Source organism: Hippocampus bargibanti, linkage group LG09, assembly GCF_051943395.1.
Source record: "Hippocampus bargibanti isolate YZ-2025 linkage group LG09, ASM5194339v1, whole genome shotgun sequence".
NCBI classification, from domain to species: domain Eukaryota; kingdom Metazoa; phylum Chordata; class Actinopteri; order Syngnathiformes; family Syngnathidae; genus Hippocampus; species Hippocampus bargibanti.
Window position 1 is genome coordinate 4,741,096 of NC_142742.1, and position 17,611 is coordinate 4,758,706.

Sequence of the window (17,611 nt, forward strand, 5' to 3'; positions counted from 1 at the left end):
AGCGTTTTATGAAAGCAGGTGTGTTTTTTGGGGGGCTTTCTGGCTCGCTAATACGATCTGACAAACACAGCTGTTCAAAGAGTTTATTCTCAAGCCGCTGCAAATCGATGAAATTAATGAGGCGTGGCCCTCGCTCTCTCGCCGCTACCAGCTGCTAGTTGTTGGGGGAGCGGTGGTAGCTGCCATTTAGCAACGGCACTCAGGCGGTAACTGTGTCGTCGTACATCACAGATTTAACGCGGGGGGCATGTAACGTGGATTTCTGTGTGTCGGATGAGTTCCGAATGGCAGCTTGTGAAAAACATGCATTGTCTCGCTTACCTCAGCGAGCCAAAATGTTTAGTCAGGGATTCCCGAGTGTCAACCGCAGCGACGTTGGATAACGCAAAATCGTGCAGCTCTGGGAAATGAGCAAATGCTGCTCTCTGGGGGGGAAAAAAAGGAAAACAATGAAAGGTGACTTTCACACATATGCAGGAATTAATTTTTAGCTTTGCATCTTCAAATGTCAGAATTAAAATGACATAAAAACGGCAATGGTTCATTAACATGAGACGTTTACTGTCTGGTTAAAAACACCGGATGGCAAACTCGATCTGGCTAGCATAAAAAGATTAACATAAGCCCATCAGGGTCATTGATTGATTGCCAATTTCAAAGGTGAAAATGAGGGTGGGTGGGGGATAACAAGTTTTAATCAGCGTTAAGGGGGGGTCACATAAGGCTATACACAAAGCAGATGCATGACAAAAAAAGAATGGGTTGGGTTTCTATTAAAATATAATACATGGAGGTAGTTAGCTAGTAGCTAGCTAGATATCCGTGAAGTAGCGTTAGCTATCTAACTCTACTAGACAGACAGACAGACAGACACTTGTGGTGGTTACCTGCAGCGATGTGATTCTGTCGTAATGCAGCGTCGTCATCTCCTTCTCCGTCAGGGCATTTCCAGTCTGGTCATTAATCTCGAAACCCGTGTAGAACTTGAGCATGTCGAGCAACTGCGCAAAGGGGGGAGAGAAGCACAAGTCTTTCCGTTGGATGCCTTTGGGGCAGAATGAGCGCTCATTATGTTGGGGTTGATATATTATGTGGCTGGCCTTGCACCTGACAGAAGAGGTGGCCCTCCTTCTCCCGCTGGGTGAGGCTGGAAAGGTGGCAACTGACGACCAGGTGGGAGTCATCTAGCACCGTGTTGAACCAACGCCTGGTGGGCAACAGAGCCTAAAAAAAGAAGATAACCTGGTAATAAACACAATTACCGTATATTCCGGTGTATAAGGCGCACTGGAGTATAATGCGCACCCCCGATGAATGGTGTATTTTCATTTTTTTCCCCATATATAAGGCGCATCGGACTATAAGGCGTGCCTTTAATTATTGAAGTTTTCCAAATATAATATATAAATATAAAAAGGTTTTCCAAATATAAGGCACAGCACATTGTAAGGCACCCCCAATGAATGGTGTATTTTCAAACGTTTTTCCATGTAAAAGGCATATCGGACAATAATCAGAATCAGAATCAGAATCATCTTTATTGCCAAGTATGTAGAACACACAAGGAATTTGTTTCCGCTAGAACATGCTGCACTAGTATCGTCGTCAAAAAAACTGCTAAGTGGCACTATACAATAAGGCACACCTTCAATTAGTGAAAAAAAGTTGGTGTATTTTTTAACTTTTTTTCCATTTACTGTATAAGGCGCATGGCAGTATGAGGTGCACCTTCAATGAATGAAAATCATTTTCCAAATATAGTAAATATACAAAAGTTTTCCAAATATAAGGCACACCACATTATAAGGCGCTACAGTAGAATCTGGTGTTTCGCACTGCATCTTCTACGGGGGATGGAAAATACTGTGCTTGTACCATATTTTCCGCTGTATAAGGCGCAACCCCAATGAATGGTGTATTTTCACACTGTTACCATATAAAAGGCGCATCAGACTACAAGGCACACCTTCCATTATTGAAAAAAAAAGCTTTCCAAATATGATACATAAATATATAAAGGTTTGCCAAATACAGTAAAGTCTCGTTATATCGATATTCAAGGGAGTCCGAAAAAATATCGATATAACCGGGACTATCGATATATCCGACCCTGTTTGCATGTAATTTTCTCCGTGCGTGCATAGAAATAGTATCGATATAACCGGGACTATCGATATATCCGATATCGATATAACGAGACTTTACTGTATAAGGCACACCACATATAAGGCTCTACAGTAGAGGCTGAGGGGGGAAATGGAGTCGGTGGCTGCTGACAGTAGTTGCGAGACCTGTTGGGACTCAATATTACTTCACATATAAGGCGCAGGGACATCTATTGAAGAAAATGAAGGCTTTTGGGTGCGCCTTATAGACCGGAAAATACGCTATAGTGGACCGGTTACTCGACATTCGATAAAGTACACCTGCATATCTGTCGAGATCCTTTTGGGGAAAAAAAAATCAGGTCATGGAACATAAAAAGAAAAGATGCCACTATGAGGTTGCTATTTAATGCTAGAGGAAGATTGTGGCAAAGTCTGACTTTTTTTTTTTTGTTCATTTCCTCGGACTATTGTGAAGCGATGAGCCCCTGTGTTGTCGGAAATGAGATCCGTCGGTTTGAACAAAGCAAGCGTCGTTATGAAGGGAAAACCTTACAGGTCAACAATAGGGAAGCAGAATGCGGACTGTGATCGCAACTGATCATTTTTTTTATACAATACTGGCAGCGACGTGGGATAAAGCGAAGAAGGAAGGACTTGATTTAGTTGCCGGTGGAAGAACGGGGATGGAGTGGGAGTGGGGGGTGCTGAAAGCTGTCAAAATGAGATAGTGGAGCTGCTTTTGGCGGAAATAAATCAGCTCAACTTGTTGACAAATTGACAGCCTGGGCAAAAAAGGGTCACTCGGTGGTCACCAAAACAAAAAAAAAAAAAGCTCCCATAGAATATCAATCGGGAATATATAAAAAATTGCATCGACAAAATGGCTTCAAGGGCTTCTACTTGTCATTTATCCAACAACGATCTTACCCCCCATCTCCAAGCGCCTCGGCCTTCATTTTAACAGAGAAGTATAGATTTCAAACGATGGAGGCTTTGTAAAAGGAGATGGCTTGAAGGACAGGACGCTCGTCTCTGGAGACAGCGGGCGGGCTGGCTGGCTGGCTAGGCAACGGCCGATGCCAGGAACGGCAAGGCCGGGGCTTGTCAGCAAGATGGAATCTATAGAGCGCTCCCGGTTGTAATGTGAGATGTGCACACGCAGCAACACCTTGTGTCTCTATCCTTGGTATATAACGGCGAGTAGCAAGTGTGTTTTAAATGGTTTAAAGGACAACCGACATCACTTTTTTTGTTTCTTAACTGACATCAGAAAAACGTTTTATAGCATCTAAAATACAAAAAAAAAAACACAGGCTGATATTTTTAGTCAAATGCAAAACACCAATAAAAATTGAGCTGCGAATTGGGCATTTTCAGAAAGTCCCGCCCCCCCAGTTCGTGACGTCACGCCAAGATGTCTGTGCCTTGCTCGAGAATCAAAATAATGGCTTCAAATTCGGAGAATATGCTTTCTTGTACAGTGAATGAGTTAATTTTAATATTTGAAGACCTGCAGACCTCTAGCTATATCAGCATGGTGCCTACCAAAAGGAAACCAGCGTTTGTGATTCCTCAAATCTCTAAACAATGCTTTCCTAACAATTTACAACACAAAAAAAATGTGTTGTGTCGTGCAATTATGCACATGGTTTTCATGCACAACGACTGTTGTATATATGCATGTGAAAAAAATGGCTGCCGTGTCTTACCTCCAAGTCGATCATGAGTTCAACGAATCTCTCACAGTAATGCACTTTGTCCATAGTGATGCTCCCTAAACAGGGAGGGAAATAAGCACGTACAAGTTTATCAAAGAATGGAACACAGCAAAAGTGACAGAGATAAACACATGTGCGCGCACACACGCGTGTTGACAACACCAGCATGTGCGGCAGATGCTGAGAGTGACGTGCCCCTTGCTGTTTTTTTGCGACTGTAATCTATCGTGTCAGCTCGGGATTCCACTTAAATACACAAATGTTCTGTTTTTAGCATTCCAGGTGGGTGGTGAGGGCAGGGAGGGGGGCCTCTGTGTCGGCCCGCATTAGGGGTTGCCGGCGGCGTGGCAGTGGGGGGGCTTCTTGATGCTTCCAAATGACCCCAAAAGGGGAGGGACTAATATGTATGATTAAAAAAAAAAAGGTGTTTATAATTGATTGTGTTATTTCAGGGTGAGTGACACAACAATGGGGAGGATTTAATAATCCAGTTTGTTTTACCTGACTCTGGGATTGACTCGAGGACCCCGTGAAACTTTTTAATGAGAGATGAGAGGAAGGTTCGCTCCTTTTTCGCCCTGAAAAAAAAAAACACGAAGAAAAAGCGAATCAGAGGCAGGATTTTTGTTTGTTAGCCCAAACAAAAGAGAAGTGGATTAACTGCTCGGCCGCGTTGGCGTCCATCTTGTCGAATTTCTTCTTGATGAGATTCCAAAATTTTTGCAGCTTGGGGACTTTCTTCAATTCGTGTTGGAGCCGCGACTGGAGAAATTCAACAAAAAAACAAATTTAGCATTTTGGTGATTATTCCCATCCCAAAATTCAAATCATTTTTATTTTGCCACAAAATAGTCAAATACACCTCAAACGGTTGTTAAACAAGAAAAAATGTCCTTGGGTGTATTTAAAAAAAAAACTTAAAATGACAGAATTTGACTTGAGAGTGTTCAAAAATGTATTTGGTACTATATGTGCTATTTAAAAATGCATTTTCTGTGTAGCTCTCTCTCGTTTCTATTCATAATTGTGTTTTATTTATTGCATTGTATTGTATTTGTGATTGTATTTTAGTCACCTATGCTTGTCTGTGACTGTAGAGTGTCCTTGAGAGCTTTGAAAGGCGCTTAAAATGTAATGTAGTATTATTATTATTATTAATTAATCAAGTTTTTAGTGAGGCCAAATTTATGTATTTTTCCATACTCAAAAAGATCCTAATAAAAATAAAAAATACAAACACAACACCAAAAGCTCATTGCCGAGATGATTGGCGCTAACCACAAAATGGTATCATGCATAACAAATCACTCTACTAATTACAAAATAAAATCCAGTGTTGACAATCTTACTGGTATGAGGCACATCCACATAGGCAGAGAGATGAGCTGCTGCACCTGCTCTCTTATCAAATCGACCTCCTAAAACCAAGAGGCAAACAATTGCGTTAACAATGTACCGTCCACAATGCAGTATTTATTTTAACTTCAGTGCGTTAATAAAATTCTAGTAGGTTTTACAGGAAGGAGCACGTGATAGCAAGTATGCAGCTGTGGCGTGTTTTTAAATGAGTTCTCTGCAGTGCTTCAATGCAGCACTGGACAATATAGTAGTGGACAGTAGTAGTAGTGTAGTTGCAAAAATGATGTGCCCCGGTACAATACTGCCACCTTGTGGACAAAATACTACAGTGACTGGTTGTGTGATAATACTGCAGGAAAGCGTTTTTCTCCTCAATAGAATACATTTACTAAATTAACTCATCACCGCCAGACAATGTGCAAAAATGAGTCCAATCCAGTGCCAGGGTTTTTGACATTTTCACTCAAATTCCAGGACCCACACAATATTGAGTTTTAGGACAACATAAGCATTCATAGCAGCGTAAGAAACCTTAGACAATCTTCTTTCATCACAACAAAAAGAGTTAATTCCTAAATTATAGGGGTCTTGAGTTATCTGAGCTTGAAATGGGGGCGGCTGTAAAAAATACAGTAAAGTCTCGTTATATCGATATTCAAGGGAGTCCGAAAAAAAAATATCGATATAACCGGGACTATCGATATATCCGACCCTGCGCGCATGTAATTTTCTCCGTGCGTGCATAGAAATAGTATCGATATAAGCGGGACTATCGACATATCCGATATCGATATAACGAGACTTTACTGTACAATACAAGACATACATATTAATTTATATCGCACTCGAACAACGGCTGAAGATGGAACAAAGCGCTCAGCTGGCTATCTGTTAGCTATCTATCTAGATGGCTGGCTATCTATTAGCTATCCATCCAGCTGGTTGGCTATCTATTGGATGTCGATTGGCTAGCTAGTTGGCTGGCCATCTATTAGCTAGCTGGCTGGCTATCTGTTAGCTATCTACCCAGATGGCAAGCAATCTATTAGCTGGCTGGCTTTCTATTAGCTATCTAGTAGCTAGCTAGCTAGTTAGCTGTCTATCTGTTAGCTAGCTGGCTAGCGGGCTGGCCATCTGTTAGCTAACTAGTAGCTAGCTAGCTAGTCTTTTATTTATTTGAGTTACTTGCGGGTTGAGTGGACGCTGGCGCTTATGGCTGCCGCTGCTCGCCCACAGAAAAACTGATCCAGTGACTGTAAAGTGACCTTGAGAGTTTTGAAAGGCGCCTAGAAATCAAATGTATTATTATTATTATTATTATTATGATTATTATTGTTATTATTATAAGATGGAAACAACGGAAATACTGCCCCCTTGTGGAAAGGAAAAAAACATTGCCAGAGGCCATGGCCAGGTGTTTATTGGCACCCAAACAGGAAAAAACAAAACCCGAACAAATTCAGGAATGGCGCTCTCCGTCATATTTTCAATTCCCGAACAAATTTGTGAATGGCAGTAAATGAGTGAAAGTAATAACCACCAAGTAAATGTTTACAACTAGCTATTGTAAGAATTTGTGGCATTTTTAATATGGGATTCCCCACATTTGTATTTTATATTGTTTTTGTTCATTATGGAGCAGTATACACCTAAACATTGCTCAAATGGGATTGTTTTTAAAATAAAAAAGGTCTCTTTTACAAAGCCTGTGAACTCTGTCAATAATTAGTAATGGATTTTGCCTTTTCTATACTATTTATAAAACATTTTTTGAATTAATACTGTGCATAAATGTATAATTGTATAATATATTGCATAATTGTAGTATATTCTCTTTTGATGGTTAGGTACTGTCCCTCCCGCCTGTACCAACTTGTGTATGTAAAACGGTACATACGAGACTATTGAAGCAGTGGTCAAGAAACTCCAGGAGCACCGTTTGTTCCTTCAGGGTCAGGCCACCTTTGTCGCCCGGCAAGAGGGCCGCCATTACACATTTGAAGAAGAAAGAAAAATGCTGTGGTTCCTTTGTGAACACCTGAGATGAGAGTTGTTGATGTTTAATAGATGTAGCAGGTAAACAAATTATCTCAAGTTGTATTTGTTACCTCCCAGGCTGGTACATTTTCTCTGAACTTCTCATTGACAATGCAACAAATAGACATGAGGAAGGCATTGCTTGACACCTCCGGAGTGTAGTTGACCCAAAGGTAATTCTCCAGGTATTGACTGTAAGGAGATTGCATATTATTTTGACCATGCCGCATTGTTTTGTTTTTCATCAAAGTAGCAATCAAAGGTGGCACCTGAACTCAAGTAACATGATTTTCCTGATGGCAAATCTGAAAAATGAATTGCAAAAAAATAAACATATTAGCGATAAAATGTGAAACAGATGGATTCCCAAAATGTTACGTGTAAAAGTGCTTACTTGGACATGAGTATCTCCTTTTCATAAATATCTTCCATCACCTACACACAAAGAATGTAATATTTGTAATGATCTCACATGATTTATTATTACAATTGAACTAAAAGTAATGAACAAAAACTCACCTTCGGATCAAAGGGCAATTTGTTTTTTGCATGAGGAGCCCAGTATTTGTTAGCGAGCTGAAACAAAATGAGACATACATAGGAATACTCGGTTTGCTGAAAGAAAAATTGGGTTGCACATCGATGACTACTGCAGTTATGCTTTTGTAGTACTGAGTATTACCTGTGTGACATATTCGGCATTAATCTGCGACACAGATGGCGCCGCAATCTTTTTAGAAGGGGTTTTTTTCTCCATGGGGGTTGACCCAAGCATCTTTTTGTCAGAAACAGACAGTCCAATCGATCACATTAGCACACGTAAAAAAGAAAACATACACGTGAATGAATGAAGCGGTATTTTAAGTAGACTAGACCGGGCGCCAAAACTCAAAATAAACCGAGCGATGGTAATATACACAATATGCTTTTACTATTAACTTTCGTCCAAAATTAAGACGGAATTAGAAGACGACATTCCCCCCCCCCCCCCCTTAAATGAGACACCCGCGTATTTAAAACTTTGGCTATGCTAATGTGAACACACGCGATGATGATTTCTCAGTGTTACCGAGTCTTTACTATCTTCAAAGTGTTACCGCAAACTTAATATTGAAAATGTAACATAATACCAGACCTTTTCTATTTGTATTCTTTCAGCATAGATGTGGAGCAACGTTGTTTCCAGTTAGGTTAAGCATGTACACAACAAAACGGATAGAACGCGACACACTTCCGGATTGGAGTCCGTCAAAATGGATTCCGAGAAGAAACAAAACTCACAGCATTCTCTTTCCGTTCTATCGATTTTTTTTAATTTACTGTTGTTATTTTTAGAAATAGTATTCAGTAAAATCACCAAAAACTGTAGTTTTGAAGAAATCATACTGTGAAACGACCCTTTGTGTTCTTTTTGGCGCGCGCGTACACACATGCATGCCATTTTTCTTTTCTTTTCGTTTGATAACTTGTTGCCTACTTCACTTCCATTTCCTATGACATATTTTATTTTTATGATTTAGTAATTCATCAAATGTCGGGCAGTTGCCTGTGAAATGAAACGCAGATTTCCCAATGTTATGGTTCGTCGCCGTTATTCAGTGCTTTGACAAGTGGATGTATAGGAAGGCTGTTCTCAAAGTGCCATATACTGTATGTTTTAATCCCCCCTTAGTCAATGAAATCATCATTTGGAAAGTGCGCTTTACATTTCCCTGGGCAGTCTCCATGTGATGTGAAAATTGGTTTGATGAACTAAAACCTCTGTGTGCGAGACAAAGCTGCAAAAAATGCAAACAACACATAAATCAAGAACGTACATTGCGTTTATTTTACAGGAAAAATAATCTACTCATTGTGCTGTAAAATTATTACGATGAAAAGTTTTTTAGGTGTGTTGCTTATTTTCGGCAGCAGAGGGAGGCACACACCATCCAATGGACCCATTTGAAGGCCTCTTTATTCAATACAGCAGCAATTTTGTGAGACTTTGACCTAAACAAATACACTAAGCACATAAATCAACTATTACAAATCGGAAATTAAATACATTAATTAATGAATTAAAAACGAAAAGCAAAGAATGTCAGGAGACGTCTCCCGCAGTGACGTCACCCCCCTAAACTCACTTTACTCACTATGATGAATGAAGGTCTCCCACGAACACGCATTTTTACACACACGCACACACAGACACGCGAAGACGTACGCGCACGCACACACGCAAACACACCATCATGAGCCTTGTTGGCCTGGAGGAAGCAGCACACAGTATGTCCATGTGCAAGGCTAAAATGACAAGGGCCGCAGGCTGGTTGGTGCTAGGCGGTACACAAAGGACAACGTTGGACACATAAAAAAACACACTTTTTCTGTGGAGCGGTCGCATCTTGGCAGACAACGGACGCATGAGAAAAGCAAATGTCAGCCTGTCTTTAGTCATTTTGCAAGCCAGGACACAAAGACCGTCTTGTCACGGAACATTATGTTGGCCCAGCTGCGATCGACATGATTTATTATTGCCTGTGTTAGCATCTCTTTGGAAACACATGTAAATAAAGGTTTACGAACGCATCCTAGACGTGGTGGTTAATCGGAAAACGCTGTCGTGCGTTTATTTCATTTAAATTTCTGGAAATGGAAATAACGTCAAGACAGCAGTTCCATAATTAAGAGCTGGTTAGGCTAGAATGTGATTTAAAGGACAACCGACGTCACTTTTTTGTTTTTTAACTGACATCAGAAAAACATTTTATAGCATCTAAAATACCCAAAATACGCAGTATGATATTTTTATTCAAATGCAAAAGACCAATAAAAATGACTTAAAGTGTCCAAAATCTGCAAAAAATTGAGCTGCGAATTGGGCATTTTCAGAAAGTCCCGCCCCCAGTTTGCGACGTCACGCCAAGACGTCTTGCATTGCTGGAGAATCTAAACAATGGCTTCAGATTCGGAGAGTATGCTTTCTTATTACACATCCAGTTATGAATATGATTCAAATAGTTCTGAAGAGGAAAGCATACATGTTTGCAATCGATTAAATAATTTATTCCATGCCATTTTGAGGCAACAATCGATCACCAGAAAAGAGGCACAAAATGGCGACCTCATGTGGCCACCTCCGTTTCCACAGGCTTATAAATTCCCTATATGGAGCTTGGACGCCCTCTTCTGGCGGCTTTTGGATGCAACACGGTTCTCAGACCAAACATGTACAGCAAAATACATTGACGTGATGGAAGGACTGCTACTATGTGTCTTTTTTCGGTCAGGGGGCGGTCCTTTCGTGACGTCACGTACGGACTCGTCACCAACTCAAAAACAAGACTTCCTGAATATTCAGAGCGAGTCTTAAAATGTAAAATATAGCTATATGCGATGGAATCTTATTAAAATACGCTCAGTAGAAGTCATTTGAAGCCATTTTACAAAATGGACACAACTTGTCCGGAGACGTCGGTTGTCCTTTAAGTCTGATGGGAAAGATAAATGCCTTCCCGGTGACAATTTTTACATTTACAAATAATCAACTCTATGGTCACTGTCATTTTCATTCACGGCTGTTCTTTGCTTTCTATAGTAAATCTCAAAAATAATTCATACATACTGTTAAAAATGATGATTAAAAAATAGAGACTGACTGAATGCAACAAGGTGTCAAGTACAATGGCGTCATTATTTTTTTTATTCAATGTTCTTCATTAATTTTTGACAAAGAGAGAATGCCAATGATCGATTTTACTTGCATACACGATGCAAGCATGACACGATGGTTGTATCTAAAATCTAATTCGAGATAACTTTCCCCCTTAAATAATAAACAGATGCACACTTGATAGAACATTAGCTTGCTTGCTCATAAATAATTGCTTGTTTGTGTTCTTTCGACTGGCAATAAAGAAAAAAAAAATCTTCAGGCTCCATTGGCTACCTCCCATTGTTCAATTTTTGACAGCAACAATCAAAACAACGGTTCAGGATCGATAGGTAGGCCCGATCCCGCCGACGCTGTCTCGGTTGCGTTGAGGAGTGAAGATGCAACTTTGGTTCATCAATACGATTCGTGATCTTTGAAAAAAGAAATGTTCCAGGAACGTTAATAGTGTTATTTTTCCTTGTGCACGCACACGAACACACACTTAATTCCTTGCCTGCAGCGGTGTGAGCTGAAGTCCCTCTCCTATTAACCAGGCTGCCTTAGAATCAATGGAAAACATAAAGAGGCTTAATCTTTTCGGTTGCCTGCTGCTGATTGCCTATTACAAAATAATAACACACCTCCAGTCCTGTGGAGCGCGAGAGGGAGAGACAGTCGCATTAAAAGACTCACACTGGAATAACACATCGTAGCTCTGTTGCCTTTTGCTACGACTGCAGAGTTGTTGTTGTTAGCTAGCGCGTTAACTGAAAACAAAGGGAGGCAATCGGATATCATAAAGGTAGACGCCAAACACAACAAATCCTCAAGCACGCCTGAATTGATCTATTTTCCTCTATGTTTATTGATTTGCTATCTATTTACTATCTATTTGCTATTAGCTGGCTATCTATATATCTATTAGCTAGATAGCTATGTAGCTAGCAAGCTATCTAGCTAGCTATCTAACTTATTCTGTGACCATAAAGTGACGTTGAGAGTTTTGAAATGTGCTTATAAATTAAATGTAGTATTGTTATTATTATTAGCTACCTATTAGATAGCTAGCTAGCTTTCTTCCTATTTGAGTTACTTCAGGGTTGAATGAACGCTAGCGCGTGTGGCTGCCGGTGCTCACCGACTGAAAAACGTATCCTGTGACTGTAAAGTGACCTTGAGAGTTTTGAAATGTGCTTATAAATGAAATGTATTATTGCTGTTATTATTATTAGCTAGCTAGCTAGCTTTCTTTCTATTTGAGTTAATTCAGGGTTGAATGAACGCTAGCGCGTGTGGCTGCCGGTGCTCACCCACTGAAAAACGTATCCTGTGACTGTAAAGTGACCTTGAGAGTTTTGAAATGTGCTTATAAATGAAATGTATTATTGCTGTTATTATTATTATTAGCTAGCTAGCTAGCTTTCTTTCTATTTGAGTTACTTCAGGGTTGAATGAACGCTAGCGCGTGTGGCTGCCGCTGCTCACCCACTGAAAAACGTATCCTGTGATTGTCAAGTGACCTTGAGAGTTTTGAAAGGCGCTGATAAATGACATGTATTATTATTACTATTATGATTCTTGATTATCATTATTATTATTAAATCTGTAACAAAAATATTTAATCCCCCCCCAAAAACGCGCTTACAATGTATGAACAGACATGGATGGTCAATCATAACCAGGAAAAACAATAATACATAAAATAGAGTCATAAAAAACTCTTGCAAAAGACAAGAATTTAATTAATTCAAAAATACCAAATGAAATGACAAGAGTCAAATGAACACGCCCAAAAAAGATAAAAATAAAATAAAACTAAACAAAATGCTATATTTACAAGACGTAGTATGACGGGAACAAATTCAACGACACTGTTATTCCCGACTTCTTTACGTGATTTCAGTCATAATGTCCGTCCAAAGGAAACGGTAAGTAAATAGTGGCCCGCGACGAAAATGGGTTTGAGACCCCTGTTCCTATAGCCTTAATACCAACAGCATATTCGAACCCACTACCAAGCGGTTCCGGTTCTACGAACTGAGCCAGCAGGACAGGTGGAGGATATTGGAATCAGGTAAGTCCAAGACTGGAACAGGGGCCACAGACGGACTGGAGTCGCCGAGGAGGTTTTTTAAACTGTCTTCAAGTTCTGGTGGAGGAAGGAGAGTGACATTAGAGCAGCATTCCCAATGGGGCTACACTTAACTCGGTGACTGGGCGGTATTTGTAAATTATTGATGATTTTAAACCCCCTTTACACTCATTGCAATGTCGACATATGTTAGAAAGGATTGAATTCTACATTAGGATGAGTCGACGTGTGTGATCAGGAGGGAATTCTGTTTTTATTGGACACAGTTGTCTTTGGTGTGTGCCCAGACTACAGATGGGAAGCTGACATGTGAGAATTCCAAATGTCTTGATGACAGCCTGTCTATTTAGCAGCGGTCCGTTGGGATCACTGTCCAGTCCCGATCTGTAACGCTAATTGGCCACAAGTGGGTCTGTCTGACGGTTACCTCATTTCTTTTAAAAGGATACACACCAGGTATCGGAACTATGAAAAGGCCACTTCAGGATATGTCAATGACCCCAGAGGACTGAGGCTAGGGTCGGTCCTAAGTAGAACAAAGAGTCCTGGTCTTTATTACACTACTGCTACCAATGTTTAGCGTCTGATTCACAGGCTTTCTGTGAGCCTCCCGCTACACATTGACGTTGATAAAAAATCTACTTAAAAACCACACTAATGTAAGTTATAATTTTGATTTGTATTTTAAAATAGCAGCTAACTTGAGTAGCATTGTTTTTTCTCCTATATTTTCAGTCTCCAAAATATCACTTGAACAGCTCAACAGTCAATGGCGCATATCAACAAAATAACTAACAAAATAACTATCCAACAAACTAACCAAACAAACAAACAACCAACAATTAACTAACTGAATAACTAACTAGCTAACTAACCAATTAACTAATCCAATGATTAACCAAACTAAGTAAGCAAGTAACTACTCATATGACTAACCAAACTAAGTAAGAACTAACAAACTAACCAACTGACTAAATAACTCACCAAAAACATACTAACTAACTAACTAACTAACTAACTAACTAACTAACGTACTAGCTCACAAGCTAACCAACAAATTAATTAACCAACCAGCTAACTGAATGACTAGCTAAGTAACTGAGTAACTAACTAATTGGCCAACAAGCCAACCAACAAGCCAGCTAGCTAACTAACTAAGCAACGAACCCACTAGCTAACTAATGTACACACTCACTAACTATCTAAACAACTAATTAACTAACAACATAACTACAAACTAATGTACACACTCACGAACTAACTAAACAACTAATTAATCAACTAACTAGATAACTAGCTAAGTAACTAACCAACTAACTATGTAAATGGCCAACGAGCCAACTAACAAGCTAGCTAGCTAACTAACTAAGCAACTAACTAACTAACTACAACGTGTGTGGCTGCCGCTGCTCACCCGCATAAAAAATATCCGGTGAAGGTAAAGTGTCCTTGAGAATTTTGAAAGGCGCTTCTAAATGAAATTTATTATTATTATTATTATTACATTGCTAACTAACTAACCAACTAACCAATTAACTAACTAACTAAACAACTAACTCACCAACCGGCCAACAAGCCAACTAACGCGCTAGCTAGCTACCTAACTAAGCAACTAGCTCACTAGCTAGGTAACTAACTAAATTGCTAACTAATTATCTAACTGACTGACCAACTAACTAACCAAAGGGCCAACTAACAGGTTAGCTAACTAAACAACTAACTCACTAGTTAATTAACTAACTACACTTCTGGACTAACGGACTAACTAACCAACTAATTCACTAATGGAAACTAACTAACTAACTAACTAACTAACTAACTAACTAACTAACTAACTAACTAACTAACTAACTAACTAACCGAACACAAATAATCTTCATTTGAATTCATCCAAGAGATGGAAATCCATTCCTAAATTCCTGGGCTGATGAGTTGAACCATTTTCTGGCATATTGAGAAATACATATTCCACTTTATCGCTTCAGGGGACTTTTACGGCCCAGTCTTGCAAATTCTGCCATTGTGACGCAAGCCAAACACAATCCGTCACGTTCGCAATGGGACGAGCGACCCGAAAGGAGAAGCGTGAGCATTTCTTGATCTATTGAGGCTGCGGCGTAATCGGAGGATTACTGTGATTAATAGCCGATACCTTCGGGGCTCATTGGGCTTTTAAAGGAGATGGCCGAGGCCCAGAGCCATGTGAGTTTTTAGTTGTGCTACGCTGCCTCCCAAACGGATCAAATTAGTCAAATGAACTGGCGATTAGAGCAAGTGTTGGCCAATGAACATTGTTCATTTAGTAGTGGATGAGTAAAGATGCTGAGGGGCACGAAAAGATCCTTTTTATGCATTCCACTTCCAGAGGTAACAAATGTCATCACAGTCTGCCTTTAAGAATAATGTAGATACTTTTTTAAGGCATTCACTGACATTGCTGAATTTATTCGGGAATTGAAAAGCATTCAAGGACAACCGACGCCTGCGGATAAGTTGTGTCCATAATTTGTAAAATCACTTCATATGACTTCTACTAAGCGTATTTTACAAAGATTCCACGGCATATAGCTATATTTTACGTTTTAAGACTCGCGCTGAATATTCAGGAAGTCTTGTTTTCGAGTTGATGACGATACCTGACGTGACGTCACTGAAGGAACGCCCCTGAGCAAGAAAGCGACACACAATGCATTTTGGGTACTTTGTTTGGTGTGAAAACTTCGTGTTGATGTCGAAATTAGAAGGAAAAATAAATAATGCGATGGTGAATCGTTGTGTGTTGCACCAAGACTATTATTTGATACTAGTTGACACAATTCCCAGCAGAGAAATCAGCCCATTTCCAATGGAGTCCAGAGGCCTCAAAATGAGACGGAAGGACTTCTTTAATCGATTGCAAACATTTATGCTTTCCTCTTCAGAACTATTTGAATCATATTCATAACTGGATGAGTCACAAGAAAGCATTTTCTCCGAATCTGAAGCCATTGTTTTGATTCTCGAACAAGGTAGACGTCCTGGCGTGACGTCACGAACAAGAGGGCCGGGACCTTCTGAGGTCATTTTGAAGTAGTTTTGGGACACTTTAAGTCATTTTTATTGGTGTTTTGCATTTGACTAAAAATATCAGCTTTTGGGTATTTTAGATGCTATAAAACATTTTTCTGATGTCAGTTAGGAAACAAAAAAATGGTGTCGGTTGTCCTTTAAGTGGAGCGCCATTCCTGAATTCATTCGGATTTTGTTTTTTCTTGCCAGGGGGTACTGATAAAGCGCTGGTAAGAACTCTGGCAATGTTTTTACCCCCCACGAGGGGGATGCATTTACCTTTTGTCCATGTTAGCGCTTTGTTACAGCTTCAGCTGTTGTTAAAGCACTGTGTAAGCAAGATGTATGTATTGCATTTTGTACATTTGTTGCCATTTCAAGATCAAATAACTCCAGAATCATATAACTTTTCAATTAACTATTTTTTTTCCTGATGAAAGAAGAGAGTCTAAGGTTTCTAATACTGTATAAAATGTTTATGTAGTCCTAAAACTCAATACTCTGTAGATCCTGCAATTTGAGGAGTGAACATTACAAAAACCATGGCACTAGAGTGGAGTATGCTAGTTTGCGTGGCTTTTCTCCGGGTACTCCGGTTTCCTCCCACATTCTAAAAACAACCAAAGAGGGAGACATGGACCTCAAAATTGTCTCTAGAAACCTGCGATCGGCTTGAGTATAAATAGTTTAGCAATGCCACATGGCAAGAATATCTCTGCCCTTCTCCGTAAAAGTTAAACGGGGGTGTTCATCTTCGGGACAGAGCAGGGGGGGCTTTGGATCGTAAGTAACAAGTTGAGACAAGATGTTTAAAGGTTTCATTTGAAGCATATGTCACGTCTATCAGCTGTGAATCCTCACGCAAATAATGGAAAGAGGGTAAAAGCGGGGGTGGGGGTAGTTTTTACATCGTTCGGGCTCTGACAGTTGCACATCGTGACACTGCGAGCGCTGACGCCAGAGGTGTTACTTTTTCACCATTTTGACTTTTCGGATTCAACGCCCCAATGAGAGCGGGGGCTGTGACCCATAAAAATGCCCAAGGGTGGGTTTTGAGGGGGTGAGTAACGGGGGTTGTGGTGGGGGGGGGGGGGGGGGGGGGGTCGCTTCATGCGCGTGCCAGCCAATTCCAGATCCTCCATGATGAGTCAGGGTCTGTTTGCAGGGGAAGCGACAACATCAGAGGGTTGACTTTGCTCCAGTTAACCCAGATAATATGGTTATCCGTTTTTTTTTACATCCTTCCCAAAGTACTGGAACGAGGAGTCCAGTTATTATTATTATTATTATTATTATTATTTTTTTTTTTTTATTAGTAGTAGTAGTAGTAGTAGTAGTAGTAGTAGTAGTAGTATTATTACTATTCTGAGTATTATTATTATTATTATTATTATTATTATTATTATTATTAGTAGTAGTAGTAGTAGTATTACTATTATGAGTATTATTATTATTATGATTATTCTGAGTATAATAAGTATTGTGAGTATTATGATTATGATGATTATGATTGTGATGATGATTCTGGAATGAGGAGTCCAGTTATTATTATTATTATTATTATTATTATTATTATTATTATCAGTATTATTAGTAGTATTACTATTATGAG

The 17,611-nt window shown here is 39.7% G+C and overlaps 2 protein-coding genes across 3 annotated transcripts in view; both read right to left on the reverse strand.

The window, feature by feature from the left end:
• The window catches only part of aqr (aquarius intron-binding spliceosomal factor), a 54,932-nt gene extending 46,462 nt beyond the window's left edge, over positions 1–8,470 (reverse strand). Inside the window, exons 1-14 of the mRNA XM_089004711.1 lie at positions 8,358–8,470; positions 7,905–7,997; positions 7,742–7,798; positions 7,617–7,657; positions 7,492–7,527; positions 7,294–7,414; positions 7,083–7,223; positions 5,176–5,244; positions 4,488–4,588; positions 4,328–4,404; positions 3,818–3,882; positions 1,108–1,224; positions 888–1,001; positions 322–425 (exon numbers count right to left, since the gene is read on the reverse strand). Of these exons, the coding sequence (XP_088860837.1) occupies positions 322–425; positions 888–1,001; positions 1,108–1,224; positions 3,818–3,882; positions 4,328–4,404; positions 4,488–4,588; positions 5,176–5,244; positions 7,083–7,223; positions 7,294–7,414; positions 7,492–7,527; positions 7,617–7,657; positions 7,742–7,798; positions 7,905–7,997 (1,136 nt within the window). The 5' untranslated portion in view covers positions 8,358–8,470. The remainder of the gene's footprint in view (positions 1–321; positions 426–887; positions 1,002–1,107; positions 1,225–3,817; positions 3,883–4,327; positions 4,405–4,487; positions 4,589–5,175; positions 5,245–7,082; positions 7,224–7,293; positions 7,415–7,491; positions 7,528–7,616; positions 7,658–7,741; positions 7,799–7,904; positions 7,998–8,357) is intronic.
• Positions 8,471–12,578: 4,108 nt separating this feature from the next.
• The window catches only part of dph6 (diphthamine biosynthesis 6), a 78,082-nt gene continuing 73,049 nt past the window's right edge, over positions 12,579–17,611 (reverse strand). For both annotated transcript variants that reach the window (XM_089004999.1, XM_089004997.1), the window contains one exon: positions 12,579–13,008. In XM_089004999.1, coding sequence (XP_088861125.1) covers positions 12,890–13,008 — 119 coding nt within the window. In that variant the 3' untranslated portion in view covers positions 12,579–12,889. The remainder of the gene's footprint in view (positions 13,009–17,611) is intronic.